This window comes from Nuphar pumila, chromosome 13 (assembly GCF_984573655.1).
Source record: "Nuphar pumila chromosome 13, dmNupPumi1.hap1.1, whole genome shotgun sequence".
In the NCBI taxonomy this organism is placed as follows: domain Eukaryota; kingdom Viridiplantae; phylum Streptophyta; class Magnoliopsida; order Nymphaeales; family Nymphaeaceae; genus Nuphar; species Nuphar pumila.
This window is the reverse complement of record NC_143261.1, coordinates 71,719,810-71,733,023: the sequence shown is the minus strand read 5'-3', so window position 1 is coordinate 71,733,023 and position 13,214 is coordinate 71,719,810. Positions and strand designations below refer to the sequence as shown.

The following is a 13,214-nucleotide window of genomic DNA, read 5'->3' as shown; positions in this document are numbered from 1 at the left end:
GCTCCCCCCACTTCAGCTTCAAATATTGATTCTCACTTCAATTTCATTTATTGGTAGTTATGTAGGGCTAACTAAAATGATCTTTGGATTTTATGTTTTACATGATTTTGCATAGAATTCAAGATGAATTTACAAGCAACAGCAACCCAAAAACCAGTTCTTCATCAAGATATTATCCTCTAATTTTTTTCTTCGAATGAATGAACAGATGGTAGATACTATCACGAGTGCCTCAAACAGGAGGTGTTTGATTGCTCACATACATAATTTGAATTTAAGATCCAACTTTTAGTTTTACACCCCAGTTTGCCTGATCATGAAAAGGAGTGTTATGTCTTGCAAAAAGATATTTTGAAATGAAACTGCTAAAATAAAGACCTAAAGTCAAATTCATATGAGGTACCATTTTTAACTGCAGGTTTGTAAATGTGTGTTTTGCCTTTCTAAAATACAATAGTTCTTGTAACATGATCCAAAAAGTTCTACGCCAAAAATCTCCTATCAAGAGCCTCGCGCGCTCACAGAAGAGAAGGAAAAAAAAATATAGGTGGATCATAGTTTTAAGAAAGTAGCGTTGGAATTCATTAACGAAAGAACTATACAATGCCCATAAACCTTTCAGAACTCCATGTCGAGATCTCAGGCACAAGACCAAACAGGAAAACCCAAGAACGCAACCAAATATCAAGAAGAATTCTCAACGGTAGCAGCAAGCAAAGATCGTTAGGAATCAAGACTGATTAATCGTCAGAAAGAGTCTTTCCCGTAGCGGTCTTCTTGGGAAGGAGAACGTTGTGGATGTTGGGGAGGACCCCGCCACTGGCGATCGTAACGGTGCCCAAGAGCCGAGTCAGCTCTTCATCGTTCCGAACCGCCAGCTGAATGTGTCTCGGAACGATCCGAGTCTTCTTGTTGTCTCTCGCAGCGTTCCCCGCCAACTCAAGAACCTAAAAAATTATAATTGAAAGAAAAAGTAAGGTCGCAAAAGATATCAAGATTTCACAAACAATAAACGAATACCACAAGCACTATAACACCGTTCCGAATCGGGAAGATGACAATCGACTCAAATAAGAACCCAATTCGAGTCAGATCGGTGCTCACTAAATAGCTCATCAAAATATTGGTAGAGGAAGCAACCAAGTTAGAGAGAGAGAGAGAGAGAGATCCTAACCAAAACCAAGAAAAAAAACAGCGCCCGAAATGCAATTTCCAAACCCCAAATTTCTCAGAAACTATACGAAAACCAGAAAATGAGAAATCAAAGGGAGATTAAAGAAATTCAGTAAGATTTTTCACAAAAACCAGAAAAGAAAACGAACAGCGGATCTAATCAAGATCGTGGGAGGGAAGAAACTTTAGATCTGACTACGGAAACCCTAATCCCTAAAAATCTCTGCAGAAAGGTAGAAACAGCCTAAACTTTCCATCACACCAGAATACTAGTAGCTAAAGAAATCCGGCTAAAATTTTTCATAAAAAAGACAAAGTAAAGGAACCTGGAACCTGATCTAACCAAGATCATAGCACAGAAAAGCAAAAGTAGGAGGAAAAGAGGAAGGGAAAATTAGGGCATACCTCAGCAGCGAGGTACTCGAGGACGGCGGACATGTAGACAGGGGCGCCGGCACCGACTCGCTCCGCATACTTGCCCGTCTTCAGAAACCGAGCGACTCGGCCGACGGGGAATTGCAGCCCAGCCTTCGAGCTCCGAGTCACCACCTTCTTCCCCTCCGAGACCTTGCCTCTACCCGCCATTGATGGCAACGACTGTCAGAGAGAGAGAGAGAGAGATTCTGCGCAAAAACGGTGAGAGCAACAAGGAAAGAGAGGGCGCGAAGGTTTTGAAAATCTAGCGAAGCGTCTTCCGTATTTATAGTATCGTTAGTTTCAGTATTCTAGCCAATGAGAATGGATCCCGCGGATTGCTGACATGGAGTCACCGATTGATGAAAATGGACGGTCCTGATGTTTTCCCGTCTTCGTGTTTTTCCACGCTTGGGAGGTCAAGCGGAAAAGGAGAGGGGACGAAATAGGTTTTATTCGTTGAGGGAGAGATCATGTGGCTTTGTATGCGGGTGAATACAGGTTGTTGAATTGAGAGGTTCGACGGAGTAGATTGAGAAGACTGTGTGGGCCCTGCGGGTTGGGGATATTTTGTAATTTAGGTTTCAAGATTGACGATTTCGGCTTGCTATAAAAATACATAAGCGTTTATGTTATCCCTTCTGTTTAGGGCGGCGAAATGAGCCAAGCCGCTGGTAGCTTTCTCATGTTCGGCTCTTAAAGATCTTACTTCAACTCTTAAAATAGGTTCGGAACATGAACAATAGGTACTAGTTTAGGCTTAGCTTGTATAATTAGGTTAAGTAGTAAAATATATACTTAAATATATTTTACATGTATTTTTTATCAAAAACATGATCATATTGTCCTTGCAAAATGGTGCACTTCTCGAAATGCCTACCAATTTGATGATATTTCTCGCATATCCGAAATCTCTGATTCTTGACTTTTTTAAGACATTTTTTATATTTTACAAATATGGTACAACTATCGCACACATAGTGCAATCGATCTATAAATATAGTGCAACCTTCGTGAGGATAACCTGCGAACCTCCTTTAAGTAAATACTCCTCAAGAAAATCCACAAATGTGCGTTGATATTTGCAATCACCTACTGTGAATGTCCCCGACATTCGCACTCCCATTCGAGATCTGCAAATATAGAACGACCTTCATAAATATGGTACTGACCTTACCGAAAGTTAAAAAAAAAAGCTGATTTACCCGTGAAAAATAACCTTACCAAAAAAACTTGAAGGATTGGCTGAAATAGTGGTCGATGATGTGATGTCGATGTGTGTTTCTCTGAAAATAGTCGTCAGAGAATTTGTCAGGAAGAAAGAGGTTTGGGGACCACCGGTTGGAGACTATAAGAACCCTAGGTTATGCAAAAATTGCCTTGGGTTGCGAAGAAAAGGTTTTAAGAAACAAAATATCGCATTTAATGCTTGCAAAATTCTCACACTAAAAAGAAATTTTATATCACCTAATGTGAAACCTCGTGAATTTTTGCAAACCTTTCAAAAATTTTATAAATATTTTAACAAATTTTGCAACCACAAACGTGAGACTCTTGACAAAATTTGCACTCTAATCACCTATATATATATATACACACACAAGTAAATTTGCACACTAAAACAAAATCTCGCATCGTTTAAATTCGACAACATGCAAAAGTTTGTGAATTCCATAAACTTTTCAGGAATTCTGCATCAAAAGTAGACTTTCATAACAAACAACCTAAAACTGTTGATGAAATTTGCACTCTAATTGCCTATATATACACTTAAATTCGCAAGATAAAATGTTATTTCACATGCGAAAGTTCATGAATTCCGCAAAAGATAAATTCTACATCGAAAGGCAGACTTTCGCAACCATCAACGCAAAACTCTTGATTTTTATAAGTATCATGATTTTTGTACTACTTGTGCGAAATAGGTGATTTCTATTAAAATATCATGTGAATTCTATTTGTTAGTGAGATTAAGAAAGCATTATGACGTACTTGCAAAAATCAGAGAGTTCTGCGAGTGCTAGGGATAAAAAGGGTCAGAAACCTGTGAAATTGTTCATCTGTCAGATTTCAAAATTTATGGGCATTTGGGAAAACGCATCAAATGTGTCAAACAGTATGGTTGTTTTTCATAAAATTAATAGAATTAGGTATTCATTAATAATATTATATGCTGACAAGTAACAAATGAAAAGATTATTAACTATTCTAAATAATGCCAAAATGTAAATATAAAAAGAATATCTCAATGCCAACCAATCATTTCAAGTTGAAGTATAAAAACATCAATGAGATATCATATTCAATGTAAAGAGTATGTATCAGGTCGAATCACATATGAAATGGGTTTTGAGTACATTATCGGTCATATTCAAGTCACTTTGAGTACGAATTGGGTTTGAGTTCAGGTGGGTTCAAAATAAAAGAAGTTCGGGTTGAATTGGTTTTACATTATGGGAAACCATTTGAGTTCAAATGGGTTTTGTCTTCGTTTATAATGCCCAAGCCTGATTTGTTTTCATTATAGGTCTATATTTTGAACCTGACCTGAACCAGTGTGATAACTAAAATCAGGCCGGGTCTGGTATAGCTGATCCAGTTAAGCCCCAACTCCCATCACCAACAGTCCATTGGCAAGCCTTTGGTTGATAAGACCCTTGAAGTCTTCCTCGCCCACCGGAGAGTACACCTAGTTTCAACCATGAAGTAAGGAATGCCCCCCATTAGTTTGGCATTCGTGATGTCCCGTTAACTTGGTGACATTCATATATCAGAGGAACATATATCAAACGGGTACGATCCCCGAGGCAAAGCTCTTGTGGGAACACACATATATCAGAGAAACATACATATGCACACACAGTTACGTGGTTCAGTTGTTTACCAACCTACATCCATGGTAAGATAACTCTCCTCTTTCTCTCATCTCATCATCAAGAGGATGTTCACTCTATATAGAATATGAAATGCAAATTAATGGGAAGGAGAGGATTTTCTTTCCCTCTTCAATCTTTCATTCCCTAAGAACGTGGCAAATATTTCTGTATTTGATACTGTTAGGGATAATCTTTCTCTGTTCACTAATCTTTCAATCTTCACAGTTTCCTTCTTCATTGTGCTTACCATCTTCACAGGATATGTGTTTATCTTGGATTCTTCTAGGGAGATTCACATTGGTATAACTGGATTCTGATCGATCTAATATCCCCCCTCAAGCTGAAGGGATGGGATCAGACCTAAAGCTTGTATCATAACACACAACAAGGCGAGACGATGTGAGAGGCTTGGTAAAGATATCAGCCAGCTGATCGTGAGTGGAAATACACCGAACAGCAAGTTCCTTCTTAGCAATTATGTTACGAACGTAATGAATGCCAATTTCAATGTGTTTACTTCGCTGATAAAGAACAGGATTAGCCACCATGTAGGTAGCACTCAAGTTATCACACTATAATACGGGGACCCCTCGCGGGGACAATGACAAAGTTCAAGCGTTGATTGTATGTCCCAGGCAAGCTCAGCAGCAACATTAGCAAGGGCACAATACTCAGCATCCATGTTAGATCTGCCCACAATGTGTTGTTTACAGGCACTCCAAGAGAGAAGATTGGAGTTGAGGTAGACAGCAAAGCCTCCAGTAGACTTTCGATCATCTGGGCAACTATCCCAGTCTGCATCCGAGTAAGATAACTTGGAACAAGATGAAGGCAGAACAACAAGACCCATATCCAATGTGTCTTTAATGTACCATAAAATGTGCTTCACCATGTGTCAATGATCAACTATGGGCGGTGCATGTTTTGGCAAACTCGATTTACTACAAGTGCTAAGTCAAGACGAGTGATAGTGGCATAATGAATAGCGCCAATAGTGTTGTGATATAGAGTTATATACAAAAAATTCAGATCCAAAGTTCATTGTGAGCTTGAGATTCATTGGAAGAGGCATGGTGACAAGTTCATCACCAAGCATCCCTATTTTTTTTAAGAGTTCCAAAAGATACTTGGATTGAGATAAAATTAAACCTCCATTGTGAGAGTTGACCTCAATGTCAAGAAAGAAATGGAGAAGACCAAGATCTTTAATAGCAAACTGGCGGCTCAAGACACTAAGAAGCATACAAAAGGATATGGAGTGAGTTGTCAGTGACAATAATATCATCAACATAAACTAATAAGATCATGACTAATGATCTATGATAAACAAACAAATATTTGATTTTGAAGGCTGAAATCTAAATGAAATTAGAAATTTGTTGAGCTGGGAGCCTGTTTGAAGCTATATAGGGCCTTTTGTAGACCACAAACATAGAGAGGATATTGAGAATCATAAAAACCTGATGGTTGAGTCATAGTGAGAAAAGAATCGCCTCAATGGTTGGCGGTTTCACAATGAGGTTGAAGGTTTCAAATGATGCCTTGTTCTTGAGCATAGCCTTTGGTGACAAGATGCACCTTGTATCTTTCCAACTTGCCATATGATTTGAGTTTGATTTTAAAAATCTATTACACCCAACTATATGCAGAGCTTAATGAGGTGGAACCAAGGTCCAAGTATGATTTTGAAGCAAAGGCATTGAATTCATCATTCATTGCATCCCGTCAACATGGATCTTTATTGGCATTAAAAGAAGACGTAGGCTCAAGGTTTCGAGTAAGTTTTGTGAGGTAGAACAAAGGGAGAGGATAGTTGATACAAAGCCAGATTTTAGGTTTGTGTGTGCCATCTTGAAAATGGGTGGTCATGTGGATGAGTTCAAACAGGGGCAGGAGGAGGAGGTGGGTTCGAAGGCATGCCAACAGAAGGTCGATCTGGAGGCACACTAACAAGTAAGTCCAGACCATTACTAACAGGGGACCTAAAGTCAAGGCTAAGTACGAGTTCACTGCTAGAGAATCCGTCTCAAGTAGAGTCAGTCCTTGGAAAAAAAGGGGGAGGGGGGAGGGCAAACCTTAATTTGGAGATGGTGGTGAAAGTATAGGCACAGGGGCTAAGGGAAATGGGGTTACTGAGGCAAAAGGGGTAGGGGGCAAAACCAAAGGAGACTCTTGAAAGGGAAAATGTCCTTCATCGAACAGGACATGTCCTGACATATATAATTTATTTTTTATCTTCAAGCAGTAAAATCCTGATGTTGGTTGACATAACAAAAAAAAACACATAAATCAAATTTATATTCTAATTTATGAGAGATATGGTTTCAAACACCCGAAGCAGATACATCAAAAAAATGTGTAGCTCTAAATAATTTGGCTTGACTTTAAACATATCATTGGGAATTTTAAAACCAATAACCTCAGAAGGCATATGATTGATTAAATATACATCAATGGCAAAAGCATAAGGCCAGTATTGTTGAAGGACATTGGCTTGAGCCACAAAAGAAGGCATGTGTCAACTAAGTGTGTTTTAGTTTAGCAGGTTCATTTTGTTCACAAGTACGGGGACACAAAATTCAATGGTGCATAAAGCCAAAAACGCAGTCATTTAGTAGTCACATCCCAATGAGTGTAAATATTTGATCCGTCTACCAATGACATTTTAAACCAAAGTTTTGAATTTTTGAAAAAAATTAAAGGACTTTTGAGTTATGTGTGAGCATGTAAACCCATGTGTGCTTAGTGTGAGAGCCCAAATTTGATTTATGTGTGAGTTCCAACTCAAATTTTGATTGTTAGTGATTTTGTTACTTAATTTTTTTATTAAATACATATATTTTATTTCTTAGATACTTACCTAGATCAAGTTATTGCATTAATGTTATTTTACATGTTAACCTTATATTTTTTAGAATTTTCTATTTTCTATTTCTTATTGGTAGGGGTGTCAATGGGTTGAGTTTGGTTTGGACCTAGGTGAAAGCAGACTTGGACTAGATTTTTGGTTATGGTATAGGGTCTGAACCTAAGTCTAGTCAGGTCTAATATAAGAGAAACCATACCCAGACCCGATAAGAACTACATGAACTAGACTCGGTCCATACTCCATAAATAATAATTTTTATCATTTTTACATTGAAAATTTGCTGGTCTTAATCATAACTAGGGTCAAGTCCAGGTCTGGTATAAAATTTCACAAACTATACCTAGGTCCATGTATTAATCAAATTTTCAGGCCCAAACCAAGGTCTTAATCGAGTCTTCTTATTTGTCACTAGGGGTGTCAATGGGGCTGGTTTACCCAAACCCAAGCCAAACCAATCCCTATAGGGTCTGGGTACCGTGATAAATAAGAAGACATGATTAAGGCCTAGTTCTGGACACAAAGGTCTGATTAATACATTGACCCAAGTATAGTTTGTGAAATTTTATATCAAACCCAAACCCGACCCAAGTTTTTTTCGATTAAGACCCACAATTTTTTTATGTAAAAATGATAAAAAATATGATTTTAGCAGGTTTGGTTCATGTAGTTCTTATCAGGTCTGAGTATGTTTTTTCTTATAGTGGATTTGATTAGACTCGAGTCCAGACCCAATACTAAACTCAAAAATTTGGTCCAAGTTTGCTTCCACCTGGGTTCAAACCAAACCCTAAAGGGTTTGGTCCGGATCAGGTCCAGGTAAACCCGACCCAATGACACCCCTTATTGGTTGTTGCTTCATAAATGAAGCATTTTTTATTTATTTGTATTTTTAATTATTTTATAATTTTTTAAAAATATTTATTTCTTGGTGGAGCGCTTAGCTACATGTCAACGCTTTTCACACCATTGCCAGCATGGTAAGTCATGTTGCTTGAGTGCGAAAATAGTATCGTTCCTCCATTAGTCTGCTCTCTCTGCATCAAACAATCCTATCAGATATTCGGTTTTGTGCAATGGTAGTGTGCGGAACATCAGATCTATCCTGGATAGGATCTTCTGTATGTCACTTCCTTGGGTGTGTATTCTAAGTGTTTGGTTATCTTTGATGGGGTAATTGCTGATCATATTTTTTTTCTCTCCTTAAACAAAAGCACTAGAAGGACCTTTTGCTTTCATGTTCTACATGGTTTAGGGTTTAGGGTTTAGGTAACTTTACAAGCAACAACTGAAAACTTCATCCAGATATCATGTTTATTCCACAATTCTTGTTTAGTGAATAAATAAATCATAGGTACTACCGTTGCACCTTGCTCCAAATGTCTCACGATTGGGAGGTGTTTGATTGCACGAGATGCGTGTATTTTGACTAAAATGGAAATAACAAATCCTTATTATAGGGTGGATCTTGCCACAATGTGTTGCTTACAGGCACTCCAAGAGAGAAGATTGGAGCTGATGTAGACAGCACAGTTTTACGAGCGTAGCGTTGGAATTCATTAATGAAAGAATTATACAACGCCCATAAACCTTTCAGGACTCCATGTCGAGATCTCAGGCACAAGAACAAACAGGAAAAACCAAGAACGCAACCAAATATCAAGAAGAATTCTCAACGGTAGCAGCAAGCAGGAATCCACACCTCGAACATGTATTTTCAACGGAAAAAAATGATATTTGGAGCCTCAAAATTTTACAAAGATTTTGGACAGTTGATTTTTCAAACCTTATAAAACCCCCCCTCATGTGTTAGAATCCAACACTTCAAGAGTTGATCCCTAAAAAATCAAGTACATTATGACCTAATGTTCAAGCACCTACCCTCTACTATATATATATATATATATATATATATATATATATATATATATATATATATATATATATATATATATATATATATATATATATATATATATATATATATATATATATATAGAGAGAGAGAGAGAGAGAGACTCAATAGAATATAGAATATGAGAACTAGAAATATGAGCATTTTCAAAACCTTTTTTTGTAAATGCAACCATGTGGATTTACTTGGCATGGTGAATTTGCTCGGAATCAACTATTGGATCGTGTATTTTTTTATGAAAAAATGTGATTTTTGAATGCTTGAATATTTATGAAGATAATTTAAAGCCTATAATTCAAGAGTGGGTTCTTATAAACCCAAGCATATAAATCAGGTTAGATTCAAGAGAAAAGAACAAAAAAATTCATGAAAATCACAGTTCACACATTTGTTGTCATATTCTAGTATATATATATATATATATATATACAAAAACCTTCTTGATAAAGCACCATTCCAGCACTAGAATGGTCAGAATATCATAAACTAGATGACACCACCTTACCAATTTTAATCCAATCTAGTGCTGAATAGTACTTTAAACAAATGGGTTGTATCATATCCGTGTATATCATCTACCAAAAAGGCCTGACCTTTAAACTATTTTTGCATTGGAATACCGTCTATCGCAAATCGATTTATAAATTCTACGAGTTAATACAAAACACCATCGTTAATCGAAAGCCTTGAATTGGGGAATGTTGCACTTTCCCCAACATCATTGGTAGTTTGGGAGAAGTGGTATTACTAGAATACTGCATTGAAAATGGAGTTAGCCACGTTTGGACAAATTTAGACAGACCCCTACCAGTTCATTGATAAAAAAAGAATCATATACAAAAAGAGCCCTTATAAGTTATAACAGAGGGAGCCAATCCAGGGGACGGTCTTTCCAATTGTTAGTCAGTTCCCCCTTGCTAGATGTGTATTATTTACAATAAAATGGCAAAGTTTCAAAATTTTGATGAACATTTGATATGCTTGCGTCAGTTCAAAGATGTGTCTTTTTTTTCTTTTTGAGAAGAGAAATTATTGAAAGATTGCAGGGAGTGATGAGGATGAAGAAGATTTATCACTTGCTGCTTACCAATCGTTCTCATTTATGTTTTCATATTAAATTTTTTTTTCTAAAAGATGTTTGTTGCTGAATTTGTCACTTTATACTCATTTTCATGTCGTTTTCAATTCGTTTCAATTGAACCTAGATATCGTTTCCCGTGTATTTCTTTTTTTTTCTCATGGACTTCTATAATCGCTTCACAATCACATCCTACTTCCAACTTCATATTGCTTTTTAATAGTTGCTCCCCCCACTTCAGCTTCAAATATTGATTCTCACTTCAATTTCATTTATTGGTAGTTATGTAGGGCTAACTAAAATGATCTTTGGATTTTATGTTTTACATGATTTTGCATAGAATTCAAGATGAATTTACAAGCAACAGCAACCCAAAAACCAGTTCTTCATCAAGATATTATCCTCTAATTTTTTTCTTCGAATGAATGAACAGATGGTAGATACTATCACGAGTGCCTCAAACAGGAGGTGTTTGATTGCTCACATACATAATTTGAATTTAAGATCCAACTTTTAGTTTTACACCCCAGTTTGCCTGATCATGAAAAGGAGTGTTATGTCTTGCAAAAAGATATTTTGAAATGAAACTGCTAAAATAAAGACCTAAAGTCAAATTCATATGAGGTACCATTTTTAACTGCAGGTTTGTAAATGTGTGTTTTGCCTTTCTAAAATACAATAGTTCTTGTAACATGATCCAAAAAGTTCTACGCCAAAAATCTCCTATCAAGAGCCTCGCGCGCTCACAGAAGAGAAGGAAAAAAAAATATAGGTGGATCATAGTTTTAAGAAAGTAGCGTTGGAATTCATTAACGAAAGAACTATACAATGCCCATAAACCTTTCAGAACTCCATGTCGAGATCTCAGGCACAAGACCAAACAGGAAAACCCAAGAACGCAACCAAATATCAAGAAGAATTCTCAACGGTAGCAGCAAGCAAAGATCGTTAGGAATCAAGACTGATTAATCGTCAGAAAGAGTCTTTCCCGTAGCGGTCTTCTTGGGAAGGAGAACGTTGTGGATGTTGGGGAGGACCCCGCCACTGGCGATCGTAACGGTGCCCAAGAGCCGAGTCAGCTCTTCATCGTTCCGAACCGCCAGCTGAATGTGTCTCGGAACGATCCGAGTCTTCTTGTTGTCTCTCGCAGCGTTCCCCGCCAACTCAAGAACCTAAAAAATTATAATTGAAAGAAAAAGTAAGGTCGCAAAAGATATCAAGATTTCACAAACAATAAACGAATACCACAAGCACTATAACACCGTTCCGAATCGGGAAGATGACAATCGACTCAAATAAGAACCCAATTCGAGTCAGATCGGTGCTCACTAAATAGCTCATCAAAATATTGGTAGAGGAAGCAACCAAGTTAGAGAGAGAGAGAGAGAGAGATCCTAACCAAAACCAAGAAAAAAAACAGCGCCCGAAATGCAATTTCCAAACCCCAAATTTCTCAGAAACTATACGAAAACCAGAAAATGAGAAATCAAAGGGAGATTAAAGAAATTCAGTAAGATTTTTCACAAAAACCAGAAAAGAAAACGAACAGCGGATCTAATCAAGATCGTGGGAGGGAAGAAACTTTAGATCTGACTACGGAAACCCTAATCCCTAAAAATCTCTGCAGAAAGGTAGAAACAGCCTAAACTTTCCATCACACCAGAATACTAGTAGCTAAAGAAATCCGGCTAAAATTTTTCATAAAAAAGACAAAGTAAAGGAACCTGGAACCTGATCTAACCAAGATCATAGCACAGAAAAGCAAAAGTAGGAGGAAAAGAGGAAGGGAAAATTAGGGCATACCTCAGCAGCGAGGTACTCGAGGACGGCGGACATGTAGACAGGGGCGCCGGCACCGACTCGCTCCGCATACTTGCCCGTCTTCAGAAACCGAGCGACTCGGCCGACGGGGAATTGCAGCCCAGCCTTCGAGCTCCGAGTCACCACCTTCTTCCCCTCCGAGACCTTGCCTCTACCCGCCATTGATGGCAACGACTGTCAGAGAGAGAGAGAGAGAGATTCTGCGCAAAAACGGTGAGAGCAACAAGGAAAGAGAGGGCGCGAAGGTTTTGAAAATCTAGCGAAGCGTCTTCCGTATTTATAGTATCGTTAGTTTCAGTATTCTAGCCAATGAGAATGGATCCCGCGGATTGCTGACATGGAGTCACCGATTGATGAAAATGGACGGTCCTGATGTTTTCCCGTCTTCGTGTTTTTCCACGCTTGGGAGGTCAAGCGGAAAAGGAGAGGGGACGAAATAGGTTTTATTCGTTGAGGGAGAGATCATGTGGCTTTGTATGCGGGTGAATACAGGTTGTTGAATTGAGAGGTTCGACGGAGTAGATTGAGAAGACTGTGTGGGCCCTGCGGGTTGGGGATATTTTGTAATTTAGGTTTCAAGATTGACGATTTCGGCTTGCTATAAAAATACATAAGCGTTTATGTTATCCCTTCTGTTTAGGGCGGCGAAATGAGCCAAGCCGCTGGTAGCTTTCTCATGTTCGGCTCTTAAAGATCTTACTTCAACTCTTAAAATAGGTTCGGAACATGAACAATAGGTACTAGTTTAGGCTTAGCTTGTATAATTAGGTTAAGTAGTAAAATATATACTTAAATATATTTTACATGTATTTTTTATCAAAAACATGATCATATTGTCCTTGCAAAATGGTGCACTTCTCGAAATGCCTACCAATTTGATGATATTTCTCGCATATCCGAAATCTCTGATTCTTGACTTTTTTAAGACATTTTTTATATTTTACAAATATGGTACAACTATCGCACACATAGTGCAATCGATCTATAAATATAGTGCAACCTTCGTGAGGATAACCTGCGAACCTCCTTTAAGTAAATACTCCTCAAGAAAATCCACAAATGTGCGTTGAT

At 37.8% G+C, this 13,214-nt stretch overlaps 2 protein-coding genes across 2 annotated transcripts; both read right to left on the bottom strand.

Moving 5' to 3' along the window:
* Positions 1 to 558: 558 nt before the first annotated feature.
* LOC149818673 (putative histone H2A.1) lies at positions 559 to 1,815 on the bottom strand. Its single transcript, XM_089984382.1, has 2 exons — positions 1,579 to 1,815; positions 559 to 947 (listed from the first exon to the last, which is right to left on the bottom strand). Exons 1-2 carry the CDS (start codon positions 1,756 to 1,758, stop codon positions 741 to 743), a joined length of 387 nt encoding a protein of 128 aa, XP_089840508.1. The 5' UTR covers positions 1,759 to 1,815; the 3' UTR covers positions 559 to 740.
* A 9,290-nt stretch (positions 1,816 to 11,105) lies between these two features.
* LOC149818672 (putative histone H2A.1) lies at positions 11,106 to 12,362 on the bottom strand. The gene is made up of 2 exons (XM_089984383.1): positions 12,126 to 12,362; positions 11,106 to 11,494 (listed from the first exon to the last, which is right to left on the bottom strand). Exons 1-2 carry the CDS (start codon positions 12,303 to 12,305, stop codon positions 11,288 to 11,290), a joined length of 387 nt encoding a protein of 128 aa, XP_089840509.1. The 5' UTR covers positions 12,306 to 12,362; the 3' UTR covers positions 11,106 to 11,287.
* Positions 12,363 to 13,214: the final 852 nt, after the last annotated feature.

Excerpts from the sequence above, each read along its gene's own strand:
- LOC149818673 (XM_089984382.1), bottom strand. The coding sequence starts at position 1,758 with ATGGCGGGTAGAGGCAAGGTCTCGGAGGGGAAGAAGGTGGTGACTCGG. Across the intron at positions 948-1,578 it reads TCGAGTACCTCGCTGCTGAG|GTTCTTGAGTTGGCGGGGAA; the intron begins GTATGCCCTAAT and ends ATAATTTTTTAG.
- LOC149818672 (XM_089984383.1), bottom strand. The coding sequence starts at position 12,305 with ATGGCGGGTAGAGGCAAGGTCTCGGAGGGGAAGAAGGTGGTGACTCGG. Across the intron at positions 11,495-12,125 it reads TCGAGTACCTCGCTGCTGAG|GTTCTTGAGTTGGCGGGGAA; the intron begins GTATGCCCTAAT and ends ATAATTTTTTAG.